We start from the raw sequence: 21,955 nt of genomic DNA on the forward strand, positions 1-21,955 counted from the left end.
ATCGGTAGCCAAGTACTAGGGAGTTTATTATAAATTAGTAATTAAATTCAGATAGATCACTATTAAAATTATACAGTATAGATACAGTATGGTAACAGGAAGGTCTAACCTCCTAAAATAATTTAAGAAAACAAGAATTGGGCAAACAAGCGGATCTGTAGCTCCAAAGCAAAACAACAACATCAAGATCTTATACTTGAAATACAATCTAGCTTGTTCGTTCTTAGGCATTAGCAATTTGAATCCCTCTAATACTAACTATGACACATACCTGCTCATATTACAAATCTGAAAAAGACAATAGGTATCAGGCATAAGAGTACAAGAAGTTTTAGCAATACCATTGTAGAAGCTCGACAAGAGTTTTTAATGTGTCAGAAAATAAGGGTCTAAACCACACTTAATGTGACATGGGAAATGTTTTTAAGAGGCTATGAAATGTGGGAATTGTGGGAAAATAGGAAAATATCTCAGGTCGGAGTTAAGAGGAAGATTCTGCTTAGAATCTGAAGAAAAATGGCAGCAAAGGAGTTCAGCATGCGGGCTGCAAAGAAGTCCACAATCATCTGCGTGCTCTGTCCAGGGCAACTGATGAGTTATAATTCAAAAAGTTAATTGTCAACTCCCCTTCGGGTACGTCGTCAATAGAAATCCATTGTATGTGTTTAAAAAGTCTGTATAGTTGCACATGGTAGTATGAAGAAACATCGTAGGAAATTCACACACTGAACATGGGAACATCATCTCGGTCCCCCACTGAATACATTCCAGGGCCCGATTCACAGAACTAACTTAAGACAAAATCCTAAACTTACTACTTTTGGTATTCACAAAAGTTAGGATTTTGTCTTAAGTTTGTCTTAAGAACACCTTATCACAGTGCACAGAGTGAAAAAGGCACGCACAGGAGGTCGGCGATTCTCGGTGAACACGGCTAAACTGTGGAACGCCCTACTTCTCAAACTTAGGAGTGAACCCTGTCATCTCCGCTTCAGAAAACTATTGAAAACCCACCTCTTCCCCTGATCCCCTTTTCTGCCCTGGCCACCCCACTGAATCAGCTGTCTTGGTTTTAGCGCTGGGATACTTCCGGGTTACTACGCGCTCTATAAAACCCACATTCATTCATTTAAGACAGACTTAAGACAAAATCCTAACTTAAGTCAGTCTTAAGTCTGTCTTAAGACAAACTTAAGACAAAATCCTAACTTCTGTGAATACCAAAAGTAGTAAGTTTAGGATTTTGTCTTAAGTTAGTTCTGTGAATCGGGCCCCCAGACATTTATCCATCGTTGGTTACAAGAAATATAACTCTTTCAACCAACAGTCGATGGGAACACCTGCAAAGAAAGCAAGTCAGTATCAATATAGAAACACAGTGGGCTCTCATGGGACCAACATTCAGGCTTTTAATTTAAAACAGCTCACTTAAGACATCAAGGGCCAGAACTATGACCTTTGGAATTTGCAACTCGCAATTGTGACAAATTGCAAGTCGCAATTTGCGAGTCGCAAAATCCAATGTACAACAGTGTCTGACACAGTGTTTGTGATTCCCAATAGGGTCGCAAAGTGCATGCCTAATGAATATTAATGAGGCTGTCACAATTTGCGACCCCATTGGTAATGGCTATCACTCACAGGGATGGTGGCCTGCTGGGGTCAGCAGACCACCATGTCTGGGACTGCTTTTAAATAAAGCATTTTGTTTAAATGCAGCTAGTTTTCCTCAAAGGAAAATGGGATGCATTTAAAAAATAAAATTAAACTTGTCAGTTTAATTTTTTAAGGGCAGGCAGTGGTCCCTGGGACCACTGCCTGCCCTTAAAAAAATTTGCTCATCCATTCCCAAAGGGGAAGGGGTCCCCTGGGGACCCATTCCCGTTTGCAAATGATTTACTACCCTTCTGAGAAGGGTGGTAAACTGCAAGTGTTTTACAACCGCAATTGCGGTTGCAAAACATTCATACATGGGTCGTAGAGTCGCTATTAGGAAAGGACGCCCTTAGCAGGCCCCTTCCTATTAGTGAGTTGCTGACCCTATTTTGCAAGTTGCTCATTGATTAGCGACTTGCAAAATAGGGTTAGTACATTGGTCTGACCTATTATGCGGTCTCAAAGGGGCTGAAACCCTGTTGCAACTGAAAAAATTGGTCGTACCGCTGGGTCCACATCTATAATGTACATTTAATAAAAGTGTGCACCTTTAAACTTATACATATATAATATTTCTTTAGCACTTTAATCCACATTATGTAAATCATGTAGCAAGCAAAGATATTACATGACAGAATGTATACTTGGGAACTACATACATGTAACATAAATGCATACATTGATGAAATGTTATGGTTCAACCTATACTAACTTCCTACACATATAAGAATCATTTAGAGTCAAAAACAATATTTCTAGTAGTTATACGGAAGAAATTGCACACATTTATGTATCAAGGGTAAAAGCTTCAGCAGTGAAATGAAGGGGATGGTTTAACAGTGAAATACACAGTCCAAATGTCTCATGTATATTATGCGTTATTTGTATGAGTCATTTTAGTTAGACTCATATCAGCAATGTCTGTAAGGGAGTGAACCACTTGATGAGGACACTCAGAAAGATCAAACCCTTCCTGCCACAAAAGGATTTCAAGCAGGTGGTACAATCTCTTGTCTTACCAAGGCTAGACTATGGCAGCGCAACTCTCTGTGGCCTTCCTAAACACGCCTTGGCTCCACTTAGGGCCTTGCTGAACTCTGCAGCAAGACTGATTACAGGCTCCAAACGTAATGAGCACATATCCCCAGTCCTTAAATCTCTCAACTGGCTACCCTTTGAAACACAAATCCAGCTAAAGATTGCAATCCTGATGCACAAAGCCCTTCACTACAATACTCCCACGTATCTAGCGCAAACACTTGAATTATCCTGTGGGGTGAGGTCATTGAGAAGCGCCTCTACTCTCCTCCTGAAACCGATCGTCCTTAGCAAAAAGAGAATTTGTCACCGAGCCTTCTCTGGTGCTGCCCCTAAAATATGGAAATCTCTTCCTCCGGATGTACACAGACTCTCCTCGACGACGACTTTCAAAATGGAAGCCAAAAGATTCTTAATGAGCAAATTCTTACCATCAGGGGTGGAGGCACACATAAGGCGGCTGTCTCTTGGGCTCTAGCTCCATCGCACAACTCACAGCCATGGATCGTCTCTTCTGCATAATATTCTACCGTATATGTGTACCCTTGTTTACTGTTTTAGCATTTTTTTTTCTTTCACAGCTGCTGTGTATATTTCCTTTTGTCCCCTCTTTCAACTTATTGTAAAGTGCTCTGATATCCTTCAGGATCTTGCTCGCGCTTTATAAAACTTTATAAATATAGAAATCATAAAAAACATGTCAGTTGCTTTATTAGCTAACTCTTTTATTTAGAGACATCTTTAAGTAATACAATAATCCTATGTTAGTCATCAAATACATTTATCTCAACATTAGTGAAACATTCAATGTGAGAACTAAGGGACTCATTACGATGGCGGAATGATCGCCACTGCCGTGCCGGCAAGGGCGATCGTTCCGCCATCACAAGGAGATTTACCCACTGCCGTATTAGGATGGCGGTGGGTATCGCGGCGGACGCAAAGTCCGTCTGCTGCTTTTCCACCGGTGGCAATCGTAACAATTCCCTGGCGGGCGGAGAGGGGCCACTAATATGGTGGCGGTGCCTAGCTGGCACCGCCCGCCATATTAGGATGTGGGTATTGGAGAGACCTACCCATGGCTGCAATGCAGCCATTGAAAGGCTGGTGGGGATTGTGTTTGGGGGCCCGTTGAGGGCCCCCCTTGTTTGAAGGGGATGTTGCTGCACTGCCCATTGTACCCCAATGCATTTCCATGCACCAAGTGGCAGGCACCACGTAGTGCCTGCCACAGGGTGCAGGGAAATGCAGTGCCAGCACTTTCAACATTGCGGACGGTACTGCAGCCAGCAGCACTGCCCACAACCTTGAAAGTCCAGGATGCACCCGTCAGTATGGCGGGTGCTTCCTAATTGCACTGGAGGGACCGCCGCACATCTGGCGGGCGGTCCTATCACTGTTATGATGGCGGGCAGACTAATGTCCGCCCGCCATCATAATGAGATCCTAAATTCCTAAGTAGAGATTCTCTGTATCAGCAGTATCAAGTGTAACGTGTGTCAGAATCATAAAGACATGCTGGATTTGTGTAAAGTTGCACGTTTATTTTATGCGTCAGGTATCAGTCATATTTTAGTTTTTTGTGGCGTGTAAAGGGTAGGTACCTCTACGCTGCACTGATATATTTCCATAGTTTACGCATCAGACATTCTGTTGTTTAAGTGTTGATTTTGTTTGGTGGCTGCTCACTAGAAGTCCTATTTAATAAGCTGTTTCTTTCATAAAATGTGCACGCTTGTCCAAATTATGTTTGTAAAATGGGAAATCTTAATGTCCGTTATTGTACACAGTAATTCACTTTAATATCTTTAGGAAACATGTACCGGAGTTAAGTTGAGAGTTCCACATTACAAGTGATAAACTATTTGGCCTTCAACCCATTCTCTATTACTATTTATATATGCTCAGTTAAAGTCACCCTGAACTACTATTAGTAGTGTTGTAACAGTGACCTCATTTGAAAAGATAATATTAGTGGCCACCATTTGTAAGATTGCACTGCCAGCAGTTATTTAAAAATAAGAGTTGTTGCTAATTGGGAATGCCCACACGAGTATAATAATACTGAACAGCAATTGCTGACATGCCCATGGCACTAAGGTAATAATATCTGTAAGACAGCTCACCAACACCATTTGACTTATCACTCAAATATCAGCTTTTAATATATTTGAGAATTTCAGCTATGTTTCTCCAAACATCAGCTTATGTGTTCTGAAAATACACACATTTATTTTCTTCTTGGATACACACTCTAAATTTTGGTATACATATATCAATTCAACCAGGCACATCTTCTAATTTAGTAGGATTGGCTGCACACAGGAGAGCTACGTACTGGTATTTGGAAAGCTACCAATAACTCACAAGCTACTCTTTGGAGAAGTCTATTCTAATATATCAACAAGTAATTAACTTTCAGGTAGAAAGACAAGTATTCGTATTTAACAAATGAATACATGTGGGACTTCGCTACCTAAGTATACACTTTTTCTCTTAATTTACATGAATATTGACCACATGACTGGGAAACCTATAAATAATTAACATGCAAAATACATTGGCACCGAAGTGTAAACAATAATGCACCAACACAAGCAAATAGTCACTGTTGATCCAACAAATATTCTACATCAACGCAAACATTGATCTTTTGTAATAATTTCATTATGGAATATGACAGGGGAGAACTTTCTCTTCCAATGTCTTCAATGAGGTTAGTATTAGAATCTGCCAGAAATCAAATTAGCATTAATATATTTTGTTCAAATTTAAGCAACAATTAATCATATAATCATAACCAATAAAGCTGAAGTGTTTGTTCCCATCTGTGTGTTGTGGTGGTCAGAAGGATTTTCATAAAACTAAATCTGGCAATGGTCCTAATCACTCCAGTTGTCTAATAATCTTTAAATGTGTTTGCATATCCGCTCATTAAATTATGAGTAAGCGATAGGAAGGAACATGAAATTCCCTTTCATCATAAGATTTTGGCTACTAAATTTTTGCTTTCTTTGCACATGAGAATTTTGAAAATCATATTTAGACATTCAAACCAATCTTTAAATCCTCAGCTTGTACTTACCATGTAAGTCTATTTGACCCACAGTCGTGCCAAACTACTAATAGAGTGAACTATAACAGACATTTTCTAATCATTGCCAATGAATGCCCTGTCCTTATCATAAAATGTCCAAATATCTGGCATAGATGAGAGAATATCAGAAGCGTCAAGTAAGTTAAGAACTAATACTAAAAATTAATTATCTTCTGCGGCTATCAATTTGCTGGACATTTATTACTGTAATATATTTGGCTTTCCCCTCTGTGGCTTATACTCTCAACTAGTATGAATTAAAATACAAAACAATTTTCTTTTACCTGATGTGCATAATAAATGTCCTCCTTCATGTGAAGCAACCATGTCAAATTCCTGAAAAGTTCGGATGCCCAAGTAATTAAAACAAAATGTAATCAAACTTGCAATAACTCTTCAATATGTCATCAATCCTGTTCAGTGTTGTTTGAATCACCACAGCCATAATTTTCGAATTATAGACATTAATTTAAAGCATCAGCAATGACACAAATGACTCGACTTACCCAAAGGTTTTACCTATAGAGATTAGTTTTGCGCCATCTAGTTGTGGATGTAGGCAATTTATATCCAATGATGCATCTAGGAGATTTCCATTATTACTACATAACTGCATGACTGGCAGGAAGTGAAGGTCAAAGTTTTACTTTGAACAAACAACCATTCATTGTTTCACCCAATATGCAGGTATGCTTGATAAGCATTTAAGGGACTTATCAACTCATTATTCAACAATTCTTAGGCAGAAACATATGGTCTGTTGTCCACTGAATTTTAACTTCTAACTTTCCTGGAAGATTTAAATATATTAGCTGACTGACCTAAATTCTTAGTAGCTTAGCCAGCCAAGTAACAGACAAAACTTGGTTGGCCACTCCTTAGTCTTGAGTTTCCATTTAGCAAGATGATTTTGAAACTCTTTTTAATAAACAAATGGGAGGATGCTGGATCTATTTTTCATCTGCAATGAGCAGCTGAACTCTAGAAACATTACAGCAACAAACAGATGACCTGACATTTAAGAGAATAACTAGTTCATGAACAGTTGGATTTGTTTTAAGCATTTGCCCACCCAATCCCATGGAACGTGAATCCTTTTCTGATCAGCTCGCTAGCTGCAGGGGAGTCAATCAATATGTACTGTTTCCACTACATTAAGACATATTAAACAAGACGTTGTAACTATGAAATAGTCTCCCTTTGTTCATTGCCCCAGGGCTCGTCTATCAGCCCTATTTTATTCAATGTCTACCTCAAACCTTTGATTACGCTAATAAAATCCCATAATCTAAAAGCCATAAACTATGCTGATGATACTCAGTTTATTCTCTCTTGGGAGGGGGAAGAATCAATCCCCCTGGAATCATTTCACAACTGTCTGAGAGACACAGCTGGTTGGTTGCACAAAAATTCCCTGCAATTCAACTCCTCTAAAACCGAGGTTCTGTACTGTGCCGGAAGTCGGATCCCTCGCTTATTCCCAGCCGATTTCTGGCCCCCTGAAGCCCCGGTAAAGCCTCAACCGGTTACCACCGTTCGCAATCTGGGTGTCATGATGAACGACAAACTCAGCATGGAAACTCAGGTTGCGAAAACAGTGTCCACCTGCTCGGCCCTCCTGCGCTCCCTACGCAAGATCATGCCACTTCTCCCCTTACAAGCCCGGGCGCTAATAGTCAGGTGTACTATTCTTAGTCGCCTTGACTATTGCAACGCGATGCTGTTAGAGGCTCCAGTTGTATTGCTTGACCGACTCCAAAGAGCTCAATCTGCCGCTGCCAAACTAGCCCTTGGCTGGTCAAGGAGATCCTCGGCCACTGCGGCTTTGGCCGAGCTGCACTGGCTTCCTATGAGGCAGCGAGTGGCTTTTAAATCACTCTGTCTTGTATTTAAGGCATTACACGGAGTTGGGCCCAAACCCCTGCGATCCATGTTCACGTGGTACATCCCAACCAGAGCCCTCCGCACCTCCACAGCCTGTCTTGTCTCAATACCAAGATTCTACAAGGTCAGGACGGGGGGAAGATCCTTCAGAGTTGCTGCCGCTAAACTTTGGAACAGCCTACCCCTCTACATTCGCCAAATCACTGAACTCTTCCCTTTCAGAAAGCGGATTAAAACCTGGCTCTTTCCCTAAACGTTAAACTTTGGCTTTACTTATCTGTTGTCCCCACTGCTCTCCATCTCAGGAGCTATACTGTTACAGCGCCAGGATACCTGAAAGGTGACAGCTGCGCTATATAAGTGTTATAAATAAATAAATAAATAAATAATTGTTTTAAAATGATAATGAATGTTCACTTAGAGCATAGATGGCATAATACATTGCATCGGAGGTGATGACCGTTTTTGTTTACCATGAAAACCTTCACAATCACCTTTCCAGGATAGAGAAAATATGTTTTTATTAAACAAAATGAATGCCTCTAATCTCCTCAAAAGGCGTTTCAAGAATTCTAGATGATAACAGGAACTGTGAGTGTCTCCATTGTGATCCTTCATAACCGAAGTGCACAATTTTTCAAAAACAAAAGAGAATTTACAAGGAGGTTAGTCTTTAAATTACATGTGATTCCGTTTGTCTGTGATACTATACTATTTACAGTGTTTCAATAGCCTAAATCCTTGGGACTGGGATGTTAACATTTTATAAAAGTAACCAACTCTGAGCCTCATCTAGACTGCTTTATTCCTAACTCTGTCCAATATGCTGCTTTTTAAAATCAAAAGTTCTTTTTTAACAAAGGGTATCATGATTTGTTAATCTACAAGGCATTAGCTGTTCTTACCCACTATATTTATGATACTAAAACATATCAATATCTTCATGTTTAAGGAGTTTCTTACAGTGCTTTAAAGACTATAACTGCTACTCTGCTCCTGAAGAGACTTGGCATAAATACAGCAGATGTGTCCAGCTGTTGAACTCATTCCGACTCACTATTAATGTCTTGTGATGGACATTTATCAATTCCAGCCACAAAGTGAAGCAAATGAAACCTGAAATCATGTCTAAGCTGGGTTCAGCTCACTTAAGAATGTAACACCCATGATCACCACTAGCATGTTCTACAGTGGAACGTTGATGGAAATGTGCTTGAGCCTTGATTTCAATACATCTACTGATAATCATTGCTCCATTGTCCAAGCATCCCATCTTAAATGAGTCTATCTGACTGGGATCCTTGGACTGGTATAACTTGGATTGTTTGCTTTCAGAACATTACACCTCTATTTTAATTACAGAGGCAGCCATCATTACAGGGAGTCTCTTGTGGGTCTCCCTTCTTTGCAATCCTTTCTTAACATGTAACAAGGGCCACTTATTGAGCTGATATGTTCCCTTTGTAAAAAACTTTTACTATGTGGATGATGTCTATCTTTTGTTTATGCTGCCTTAAAATGCATCTAAAACTGCCAGTTTAACATCATGATTTCAAGTCGTGGATTAGCGAGTGTGCACGCATCTTAAAATATACACCTCTAAAATTGAGACCCCCAATGAAGCTCATGTATTTAAAAGAGAAACTGCTGATCCATTCTGAAATTCGTTTAAGTGAGTGTCATATCATGATAAGTCAGAGAGGTTGATTATCTATCTATGACTTGAGAACATGCAGGCACACTATAGATTTAGCAGTCTAGTCCCTTTCGGTGTCTCCAAACATGAGTTATGATATGGTAATTTCTAATATTTGGCAACAAAAACAGCAATATGTGTTTGCATGGGACCTCAATATATATATTTTTTTCCACAAGGTCAATTTTTCCATGGTGTCGACTTTGAGGTGTTTGACCTGCATCAAACCTCCAACCCACAGAAACCCGATGCTACAATGATTGTGAAGAAGCACAAGCTTACAGTAACAAGGTATATCAAATCCTCTGGTATTTGTCTCACAGGGTCAAATAGCTTCCTTTCGAATGGTTATCTCAGATTTGCATAACATGCAATTAATCTTGCCTTTTGGTTACTGGAGCATGCATCAGAGCTGGTTTCCTATCAATTAATTATTTTGTGCAAATTAGTCATTTTTTTATTTGCGTGAGCTCACTGCCAAAAGGTTGTATATTTTAGTAACTGCATTAATGAAGAAAACAATGTCAGATCTTTGAAAACATTGCAATGCCTGGGAATTAACACTGGGTGAAAGGCAATCTTAACTTTACCTTCTATCACCTACTTGCTGCTAATTTAAGCCATGGTGTATAGTAGGCATTGCAACAATCTCATCATCCTCTGGATTATTGGCAGAAAGGTTTCCCCATCATTTGCCATCACAATTTTCAGTGCTGATCTATAGAGAGCACAGTATGGGTGGTGGTTCATTCAACAATTTACAGTACCAGCTCCAACCTGTATGGTGTTTTTAATTAATCATATAATGTCTTTAGCATGTCTCTTGATTTTATGGATTTTTCTATTTATTATTCACCTCTCTCACACCTAATACCACATCAGAAACGGACCCCAAGAGCTCGAGCACTTTAAAACCATTCCCATACTGAGAATCATATGCACTAACGACTTTTAGCAAATCACATTCAACAAAAGGACAATCTCAGCCTCAGGGGCTAGAATGGTCATACTTAAGCTGACAGTGACGGGCAGGTTAGTAAGGATGAAAGCAGATGAGCATTATAAAATAGGCTGTGAAATCCTTGTTTTTATAAACGACATTCAGCCCAAAGTCACCCAATACCATCACAAAGCAGGTTCCACCCATAGGACTCCGCATCCACCAGGTAGATAGGTATACAAATATAAAAAGATACAGGTTGCACCTAGTGGTTGCAGTTGTGCACTGACTTTTCATGACCTGCTTTAATTTTGTGATACGGCCTATGTACCAATAGTCCAAAAGTCAGGAAATGTCCAGTCTCATGGGGTTGCAGAATGACCTGAGTAATGAATATTGGGTGAAAGTCAACATTTTGATTTCAAATATCCTGTAACCTGAATATCATATAAAAAAGAGGTTGCCACTAAAAAATATTGTGGACCAGAATATCTAAGTTAAGAACATGATTTAGTTGTAGTAAATGTTTATTCTTTAAATTAATGTACTATACATTAGTACTTATTAATTGTAGCTGAGAGTATTATTAATCTATTTGTTTTAATTTTTGAACTGTAGTTAGCAATTTTTAATGGAAAATCTGGAGTGCTTTACTTCAGTTTTAGGTACCTCTCTGGCTGTAGTGAGAATTGAAGTGTAGTTTGTGAATAGCTATAGACATACTCATTTGTGGGTGGGTTGATGCCCTCATTAAACCCCTCTCGAGTCCCTCCTTATTCCGCCCTATTCCCCTTCCTATTAGTGGTATTTCCCATTTTCCAGCCACTCCACTGTGGCATACCTACATTTACTCCTAAAATGTATATCTACATGTATGATCAATGCAGTTGGGGCTGAAATTTCTGCAGGCAGAAACTCTGCACATACATTTGTGAATAGCATTTTGTAGTATGTTTTGTTACACTACAATACGAACTACAAAATGCAGTTCTTGAAGAGTTGCCAAAGTGTTTATCATAAAAGCCTTCTTGTGCATTTCCAACAGTTGGTAACCAACTTAGCTCCCCTTTGGACACTTCCAACCATTTGGCAATACAGCCTTTTCACTTGAAATGTTTTTCTGCATCCAGCCTGATCAGTTAATATAATAATTATGATGTATTAGTGACACATTTTGTTTTATTTCATATGCATAAATTGTGCATGAATGATGCATTTTGCATTGTATAACTATTGCTTTTGAAAGATACCCGAGGGGACCATTGTACTGTAATATAGCCCATTGTGCTGTACAACAAGCTTTATGTAAAAGACACTTGGCTGTGGATCACAGCTAACCAGGTCATGGAAGGGTTCTCAATTGACACCTTTACTCAAGTAGGAAGGAAGAGATGTCAGCCCTCTTACTAAGTTGAAGTGCTCTGTAGACCTCTTCATAAGCAAATGTATTATTCGTCTAATGTGCAAGGGCTAATCCCTAAAGGTTTTCTACTCATCTCGTATATATGATGGTCACTAGTTTATCTGGCTGGATTTTTTTCAAAAACACTGTAGCCACTCTAACACCCACACCAAGTTTCTGTATTCAGGCATGGCAGCCTTTTGGTCATACCAGTGACTGATGAGCACCTGGTGGGCCTCCGGTCTCCTCTTTGCTTTGTACATGTACTCTGGCATGGGAGATCTCAGGCCTAGTACATAATCCAACACATTGTCCTTGGCATCCTTGAGAGGGTTTTTGCAGGATTCTTTCACCAGGCACAATGGCCTTCTTACAGTGTGCACAAACAACAATTCAAAGGGGCTAAGGCAACCCCTTTTGTGGGACCTCCCTGTAGGCAAACAGTAGGCATGGAAGGAAGAGGTCCAAAACTCCTCCTGAATTTTTCAGACAAACCATTGATCATGCCCTTCATTGTGTTATTGAACCTTTCGATCAGACAATTAGTCTGGAGATTATAGGGGATGGTGAACTTGTGGGTAATACCACTTTCTTCCCACATCGCCTTCAGATACCTAAATGTGAAATGCGTGTCCTTAACTGAAACCACCTCCTTTGGGAAACCCATTCTAGTGAATACACTCTAATTGGGCCCTAGCCACCACAGGACCAGTGACTGTTCTGAGGGGTGTTTCTTCAGGGTATCTTGTGGCATGGTCAACTACCACCAAGGTGTACTTGTTCTCTGATGAAGTTGGTGGTTCTAGGGGACAAACAATGGCTATCCCCACCCTCTCAATACTGTCAGTGGTATCAAGGGAGACTTTGGCTTGCCATCCGTCTTGCCACTGGCCTGACAGGTGGCACAGGAGCTGCAAAACCCCATTCACTTTAGCATACATATTGGGCCATTACAAATGGTTAACCACCCTGTTCCAAGTCTAATTCTTCCCCAAATGAACTGCTAAGGGGATGTCATGACCTAAGGTGAGCAGGAATTCTCTCTATGTTTGGGAGACTTCCAATATCTCTATCGTGTATGGCAGAGGGATGGCCACACCATCACCTTTCCCACAAACCACTGACAACCCTGGTGCATAGTACTTTCATATGAAAAAGAGAATGTCGGATACATGAAGAATAAAAATAGAAACTTTAGTGCAAAATTAGGACACCCTAAAAACCTTGTTAGATAGGTGTCTCAAAATGATATCAGAAGCAGTTCAATGCAAGTCAGTTAAAAAAAAAAACTGAGTAGCTCAGAATTTTTAAAAACTTGCATGTTTTTGTTGGAATATGGTTTATTAGTAGGGGTAAGTAGGTACTTACCCCTAGTAATAAGGCCACAATCCCAATATAAGGCCCAGTCAAGGTCGCAATAAACTATTCCCTTGCTCAACCCTTGGTAGCTGACTGCAAGCAGGGAGGCACGCTTCACTTGGGAGACAGGTGTATAAAGCCTAAAAAAAATCCATACATTAAATATATAAGATGCAACACACAATACAAAATTGATGAAAACGACACAAAAATTACAAAAATCCAATGTTTGAAACCAGAGATATGAATTTTTAAAGAATAAACACTTTCTAGTGCCTCTAAGCCAAAAGCGCCACTTTGGGACATCTGGTCTTACTACACTTAGCAGTAGGGCCCGGTCAAATTTTTACATTGTGGCTGAGTCACTTTTTTGTAGATTGTTCTCTCAACATCAAGCGTGGCTCGTCCTCAAGCAGGGTTTCAAGTAGACAACAGTGGATTGGTTCAGCCCCAGGCCTCATGAAATCTTGGAAGTCTTGAACTTAAGAGCTTACAGTGGGACAAACATGAAATCCATCACAGGTCATGGTTTGAAGTCAGCGACTTGACTCGTCGACAAATTAGTCACCTTGTAGAGAATTTTACCAAAAATTCTCCAAAGTTTCAGAAAGTCATTTTGGGGTTCCAAAGTGTCCACAACACTAAAACAAGGTTCCAGAAAATCTGAGTTGCTCTGCAGGATGTTGGGACTTTGTCTCCTACAATAAATGTAGCCAAATCCTTTAAAGTCCAGCTGAAGGTGTCCGCTGGATTCTTCTTGCTGGAGATTATGTAGGTGAAGCTCTTTTAAACTGCTGCTTTCAGGGAGTACACTCCTTTTCTAATTAAATTAAAGCCAAGTCCTTAGGACTGTAGTTCCCAAAGTGTGCTGCAGGTGCAATAATTCAGAGTGCAGCCCTCTTGGTGAAGGCTAGGGTTTCAGCAGAGCAGTCCTTCTTGTTTAGTTTAAGCAGGGATCTGAATTGCTGGTTGATTCTCCTACATTTATCTAGTGGTCCTGGGTAGCAAGCAGGGGGCCCCCTCCGGCCAATTGGTCACAAGGTGACATCCAGAAGTATGTCAACTTCCTCCAAAGTGTGGCATATTCTTGTCCTAGAAAGCACTATTTCTTTAAAATCCAAAATGAATAAACTCTGTCCTGGAGATTAACCCCTTCGCTGCTGATGACGAGCTCAGCTCATCATCAGCCACGGGTGGCGAGTGCTGATGACGAGCTGAGCTCGTCATGTAACGCGGTAAAATGAAAAAAGCAGCACAGCGCAGAAATTGCTGCAGCAGCGATGCGGTTAAGATCTAGTTAATCCAACCTACTTGTGTGGCTAAGTATCCCTAACACTCCCCTTCCAGCTCCTCTGCTAATTTAATAACTGGGGCTCCTATCTGGCTCGTGGTGCAGGACATGTGAATGAGCTTGAGACCTGTCTTAATAACCATTTCCCTATTTGACGACCAGTTTGGCTACCCAGCCCCCTTTCTACCCTTTGCTCTGAAGCTACAGTTCTCCTCCGACCAAATGTCATTTGTCTCTATGCAAGCCACTTGACGCCTCATCAGAGCAATTTGGCTCAGCCTGCCAAAGGCTGGCCAATCAGGCGAGAACATTGGAAGGCTGGAGTCTGGCTCATCAGAAAATCAAGTTCTATAACATATTTACTGTGATAATTTTAACAAATCTAACCTTGCCAAGTTGTTTGATTTATTCTAACTCTCATTTTAAGTCTTTGAATTATATTTTATCTGACTCCTGTCAATATTTATACTTTAATAAAGTATTCCCGTGTTAGCTTATTGAGCCAGTATGCTATAATAGGGAAGAACGAAATTGGAAGTTTTTTCCCTCACCAGGGCATAAAAAACATATTTCATAATGTCTTGCGTTTACAAGGCACCACAACCTACATCTGGGGCACCTAGGGCAGACTTTAGGGACGACTTATAAGTAAAAATAAGGTAGTTTGAGACTTTGGAAGAATCTCTAATTCAAACACCAAATTTGCATATAATTTACTTTTAAAAGCAGGCTGCAAAGCAGGTCTGCCTTTAAAATGATAGCAAGCACCACCTCAGCGCAAACTTAAGTTCAGTAAATTTGCTAGACATCTAAACCTACATGCCCAACCATATACTAGGTAGTTACAGGTAGGTTGTCAGTCCCAACTATAATTATACCTAATTATCGTGTACTTTTAATCAGAGCAAAGGCCCTAGGGGGCATATTATCAACAACTAGCGATAATTATCGCTATGTTGGTTTAGCTGCGATATTTTTATCGCCGAGCTGCGGAGATTTTTATCGCTTAGGAACCTTGCTATTATTAAGGTTTATCTCCTAAGCGATAAAAATCGGCCGAAATGCATGAATATCGCTGAAAAGTCAGCGATATTCATGCATTACTGAGCTAATGCTCTTAGCCATGTTATCCACCTACCATTGGATAACATGGCTAAGAACTGTTATGGGGCAGGTGTTAGCTTTTGGAGATATTCGCGCTTAGCGCGAATATCTCCAAAAGTTGGTAATAGGAGATAGCGTTGTTAGCGACTGTTTCCAGTCGCTAACATCTTGGCACGCCCACTTTGCATGTCATTAGCGCTAAATATCACTGACATGCAAAGCGGGGTCCAAGATGGTCGCTATCTCCTACTAGCTGTCGCTAACTGGTGTTAGCGACAGCTAGGTAATAGGGAGATAATTTTATCGCTCAACATACACCCACTACAAGAAAGAAGATGTACAGCTAAATCACGCCACACCTATTGATTCGGGAAAGCTAGTTTGTTATTTCATGTCTCTCTACACTTCATCTTTTTAATCCACCTTCGCTTTCTGCACTGTACCCCAACTGCTGTCTCGGTTCCCTCTTATACACCCACCCCCTGTGTTACCATATTTACATCTCTCTCCTACCTATGCCCCACATTGTTATACTATGTAACTCGTTTGTGTGCCCCACTGATCTACTTCTCATTTCTCTTGTTCTTCTTTTGCCATCTCCCTTGTTTTCTCTTCGTGCCTAAACCTTCCACCGTTGTGTGAGATAATTTTATCTCTGCTTTCTTGGCTTTTAAAGCCAAAAAAGCGGAGATAAACCCCCTTGATAATATGCCCTCTGGTCTCTTTAGCAGAGCTAAGGACACAAACAGAGCCATGAAACCAGAATCAATTACTCCAAATGGGGGCAAAACATGCGGTGGGACAATGCAAACAGGTCCTGGTTTCTCACAGTGTGTGTTCAGTTTTTGTATCTAATGATATCGCTCAACATACACTCACTACAAGAAAGAAGATGTACAGCTAAATCACGCCACACCTATTGATTCGGGAAAGCTAGTTTGTTATTTCATGTCTCTCCACACTTCATCTTTTTAATCCACCTTCGCTTTCTGCACTGTACCCCAACTGCTGTCTCGGTTCCCTCTTATACACCCACCCCCTGTGTTACCATATTTACATCTCTCTCCTACCTATGCCCCACATTGTTATACTATGTAACTCGTTTGTGTGCCCCACTGATCTACTTCTCATTTTTCTTGTTCTTCTTTTGCCATCTCCCTTGTTTTCTCTTCGTGCCTAAACCTTCCACCGTTGTGTGTCCTTTGTGCTCACTTTTTTATTTTCCTACATCTCCATTTCCTGTCTGTGTATCGTTCTTCTCTCTTCTGCAGTTTGGTTGTGCATGTGACAAGTGCAACAGATACAGCGTGGTGGAAAAGTCTGTGTTACCACCAAAGTCAACACCATAAAGTATCGCAAGTCTTAATGAAACATATGTGAGGCCAAAGTTAAGTGTTAAGTACTAAAAAGGAAGTATATCATTGAACAATGGGCAAAACTGCTCCTTGTAATGCAGAATGATATGCAGTTCCTAGCTCAATAATGATGCTTTTTCCAGTTAACAAAGTATGCCAACCCTAGCCTGCCTCGAAGATTTTATCCACCACAAAATACCAGCAGTCTGAGCTTTGGCCTGGAGACCATGGGAAGACTTTTGCACAAATTACAAGAGATTTGTCAAGTGAAGCATACATTTCCTGCTTGTTTTAGGTTGGATGTGTACTCTCATGAACCATTCAATACTAATACACTGTTTGTAACATTTGTTTCAGGGGCTGGCAGAGAGAGTACCAGAACAACCCCAAAGTTGGAGACATCGTCCCCTGCTGGTTTGTTCATTTCAATGGTACGGGGCTGATTGACGGAGTGCACACGGACTACATAGTTCCATCCCTGTTTAGCACCGTCTAAATCAACCAAGATTTCATGATTTTTATGCCATTTTGACATAAAAAGGATGGCTTTAAGAAATCCCTGTCTTTCCTTTAGAGTTCTAAGTCATGTTTTTGAGATCGTGTTCTGTTGCGACAAATAAACTTTAGATTTGAACACTCAATCATGGCTCAAAAACGATTGATTTTTATTGTGTTAAAAAAATTATAGATTTTTGTGTAAAATGCCTATTAAATCTTGAAAAATAGTTTAATCATTGCATCCGTCTTTAAGAGTTGACTGAATGGATGACAGGAAAATTCCTGGAGCGTAATTAACAATCTGTCTGATATCTCTCCATCAAAGTCCGGGCATTTGGAGATAATGCCCATAGAATGGGGAATAACCATGTGGTCCTGGAACTACTGCGCCTGTCTCTGTTGGTTGTACCCAATTCAGAGGACACTTCTGCTCAGGTTTATCATCTGCTCTGAACAAGTGGTGCATCTAAACAGGGGTGATCATGGCAGGGGTGGGCAAAGACAAGAGGTGGGCAAAGTTTGTCAAGCCAGTCTACTGAAATGCTTGTGATGATGTGATATGCTTCCTTAAGGTGATGCAGCAGGGGGCCGGCTTAGGCCTCAGCCACCAGGCCCAGTTCCAGGCTACCTCAAGGTTTACTGGGTACAAATCTGCACTGGATTGAACTCTGCTCTCTGTTCTTCGACCTGCTAATCCCAAATGTGAGAACACCAGCAACTCATATCCAGATAGATAATTATTAACTCCTCATACTGTTCCAACAGATTCATGATGAGGGTCTTCATCGTTTCCTAAGCGATTCGAGATCAATATTTCAGGTATGTACAGTGTAGGAAAATATTAACAATAGAAAGAAGCATGGATGAAGATGAATGATCCACAGTGGCATCAAATGGCCTTGCATTATTCACTGTGATCAGACTAATCCACCAAGTTGTCTAGCCACACTCATTGATATAAATCAGACGTTCACAAACTTGTGCTTAAATAAAGGCAGTTCTTTTTATTTTTTTTTGTATTTTTTTATTGAGAGTTCATAAAAATAGAATATACATTACAAGACACAATTGGAGATAGAATTAATGCAGTACAGGACACATAAATGCAAAAACGTGTTCAGATTTCATCGATTCAGAAAATTACTTATAAAGTGCAATGTGAATAAATACAAACAATCTGGCAGACTGATATTTAAAAGATATGGTTACAGTTAGATATCGACAGAAAACAAACTAGGATTCAAATATACTCCAGAACTTTTCATATTTCTTAAGGGCCCCTGATCTCAGTGCATATTTTCTTTCCCTGCCCTGGATTCGTAATAATTTTACCTTCCATGCCTGAAAGGTTGGCACGAGATCTGTTTTCCAGGACTGCAAAATTAAGGATTTCGCTATTAGAGAGGCAATAAAAAGGGACTCATCATATGGAGTATAACTCGATGAACAGCCTAGGATAGGGATTAAATTATCGAATATTTTAGTGGCTTTTAGCTCAATAGAGAGGTATTTTTCTATTTCCTTCCAAAATAACTGCATTTTTGGGCACTCCCAGACAATATGTTTCCAGGTGCCTTTTTCTTCACATCGAAAACATTTGTCGGCGACGTGAGGAAATAGCTGTGGAGGAAAGAGGGGGTTCTGTAAATTAACCATTTATTATAAAATTGCATACGTTTAAAGTTTGCACCGCGAAAAATGGTTTTATTGAATGTATTTATCTTATCCCATAACTGCTGGCTGATTTCGATGTCTTCCCTCTTTTTCCACCTCTCAATGATCTTACTGGAGACTTCATGCCCTTTATTTTCTTTTAATATTTTAATCCAAATACTCATCTTCTTTTGTATTTGATTATTCAGAGCTGTAGAGATATTTTCTTTATGGAATAAATTTCCCATATCGAGCTCTCTGAGTTTTGGATTGAGCATAAGAAATGACCAGTTCAGAGTTGTGTGGGAGTGGCGTAACTGTCTAGAAATTTCATCCCAGGACTTCCACCTATTACCCATAAGGAAGTCTTCAATTTTCTCAAAGCCATTCTCTTTCCAAAGATTTATTATATTATTGTCCATACAGCCCTCTTCTCCTAAGCTGAGGTTAATTAAATCCGTTGTGTTACCTATTTTGGGGATAGAGTAAAAATTAAAAAACTGAGTTTTCTGTTTGAAAATCCACTGTAGGGACTTATAACGAACTTTCTTTGGATCTTTCGTGATTCTAACTGGGTCGGTGATTTTTGATTCTGACAGCATCTTCTTCATAAAGAAATTGTCTACCTCATGTGTTTCTGAAAAACAAAACCTAAAACTATGGTGTGCGAAAGACGCAAAGTAATATTCTCTAATATTTGGGAGGGACAGCCCTCCTTGTGCAAATAAAAGATATAAAGTGCTGAGTGCAAGCCTGGGAGATTTTATTGCCCAGAGAAAAGAATAGATCAAAGCATCTACTTTTAGGCAGTTCTGAAACCTTTCAGATGCTCTCAAACACACCTTTAGCTAATGCATGCTGATGAATGGTGGGCCTCACAGGTGAGTTTTACTTCCAAAGCATGTCCTCATTTCAAGACAAAGTGGAAAACATTAATCATGGCAGTCCGGCCATGGAGGACTGCGCCGCCATCAGAATGAAGCATGGGGCCACAGGATTGGAATTTTACAAATTTGTAAGTGGCACAGCTGTTTTGTTAATCAAACCGAGCAAGTTGCTTTCTGAGACCCACTGGAGGGCTTGCAATATGGACATAGAAGTACTGTTACAATGCAGAACCTTCTGAAGGCATAGAATTGGATGACTAGAAGTGGGGCGTCATTACACCCCAACCAATTGCACAGATAAAATATGCCACTTTGGCGATAATATTCCTTCATGTCATGGTAATCCTTGTATTCCCCATATTTCATCCTGTTCATTCATAACAAATGCTATCAACTTTCTTTCGACCACTTTCTGAGTCCACACGCAGGATGTGAAATGCCATTTTCGAATTTTCTAATGTTCCCACCGTGTCAATCCGGACCTCTTGAAAGAACACGGCTGAAGCAAAAGTTCATCTCGGACAAAATTGTATTCAATAAAAACCCAATGCATTTATGTTTGATTAACAGAACATGTTACCTTGTTGCTTTATTTATTTCTCAAGCATTTTACATGTAATCAGTCCCTCTTTTTTGCCAAGCCTCTGTTACCCGACTGTGCGCATAGCGTGCCAATATGTCAGTAATACCATTCTCCTCCTTATTTCTCCCATTTACTTAGATGTTATACAAATCTTATCCATCCCTGCCCAGATTACGTTTAATACCTTTTCGTATCCTCCATTTCACCTCCCTTATAAAGTGTGGATCAGCTCACTACAAAGGTTTTACATATTTTTAAACCATCATTTGTTTTCACCACATCATTCCACTTTCCCTTTCTCCTTTGTATAACCGCATTTGTTCCTGTCGCTTTTCAAGTGCTCATAAACTCATTACTATAGATTTGCATGTTATTTAACCTTCATTCATTTTCTACAAAGCACCACGTAACTCTACCCTTCATTTCTCATTTATTTGCGCGCATTCATTTCTACGGCTTCTTAAGACCACTTTTACATGAACCTACGTGCTTAACCATGACTGTCTCATGCACTTAACTTTCCCCAACTTTAATCTCCCTACCAGCTCTTTAAATGTAAAAAAAAGTGTAAATTGATACTTGTATAGCGCACTGCTCACCCGCAAGGGTCTCAAGGCGCTTGTACGAATACTGCTGTGGAACCCATCCTGGCTTTCCCTGTGAGGCGTCCACTCCTGGGCACCCCCAAGGTGGAGGCCAGGCATCCTTAGTGTTGTGGGGGCCGTTGTGGAGATTAAGCAAGCTATTGCCTAGAGCTGCAGAGTGGGACTCCATGATTGGAATAGGCACCGAGGCGAGAATTATCAGGTCCGTGGAATTTTGAGCCCAAGACCCGCCGAGGCGGGGAATTGAACCCTGGTCCCGGGCTAGACCTCTGCATCAGGGTCTGCCGCTCTAATCAGGGTCTGCCGATTAGACCAAGTCTTCCGCTCTGATTGTGTTCCTCTGTGTATTTCAGCGAGCCATTGTTAACTTCGCTATTCCTACCACCTTTAACCAATCGCTCTGACCCCCTGATTGGCTTTTTAATTAAATTCTCCCGCCAACCCAGTGCAGCTTTTCAATACACTCACTACTTTGCAATGATGGACTCACTTTCCCATGATTCACTTCTTTAGTACAAAATACTATCTAGTTTCTCTGAATATATGTAAAACAACTTTATGTCCATATATCAGTCCTTGAGTGTGCTCAATTCGTGTCCCGGTCGTCGTTTTACATACACTCAAGGATTGATATATGGACATAAAGTTGTTTTACATACATTCAGATAAACTAGATAGTGGCGGGAGAATTTTAGCTGTGCAATTGGTTGGGGTGTAATGACGCCCCACTTCTAAGTTGTTAGTTACAGTGTCTATTGGGCATGGCACTATACCAGTGTGCACGCACTCAATGAATAATTGTGATCAAATTCAATTATGATATAGAACTGGATGAAACACACTGCAGATTCCAGCATGCTTTCGGAATAAAACTCACCTGTGAGACCCACCTGGGGGCAATATAATT

The 21,955-nt window shown here is 40.3% G+C and overlaps 1 protein-coding gene across 1 annotated transcript in view; it reads left to right on the top strand.

Moving 5' to 3' along the window:
- LOC147692933 (inter-alpha-trypsin inhibitor heavy chain H3-like) overlaps nucleotides 1-17,463 on the top strand; it is a 395,157-nt gene extending 377,694 nt beyond the window's left edge. Inside the window, exons 21-22 of the mRNA XM_086939194.1 lie at nucleotides 9,551-9,662; nucleotides 17,180-17,463. Of these exons, the coding sequence (XP_086795320.1) occupies nucleotides 9,551-9,662; nucleotides 17,180-17,318 (251 nt within the window). The 3' untranslated portion in view covers nucleotides 17,319-17,463. The remainder of the gene's footprint in view (nucleotides 1-9,550; nucleotides 9,663-17,179) is intronic.
- The last annotated feature ends 4,492 nt before the right edge of the window (nucleotides 17,464-21,955 follow it).

The sequence above is a fragment of the Lissotriton vulgaris genome, chromosome 9 (genome assembly GCF_964263255.1).
Source record: "Lissotriton vulgaris chromosome 9, aLisVul1.2, whole genome shotgun sequence".
Taxonomy (NCBI): Eukaryota; Metazoa; Chordata; class Amphibia; order Caudata; family Salamandridae; genus Lissotriton; species Lissotriton vulgaris.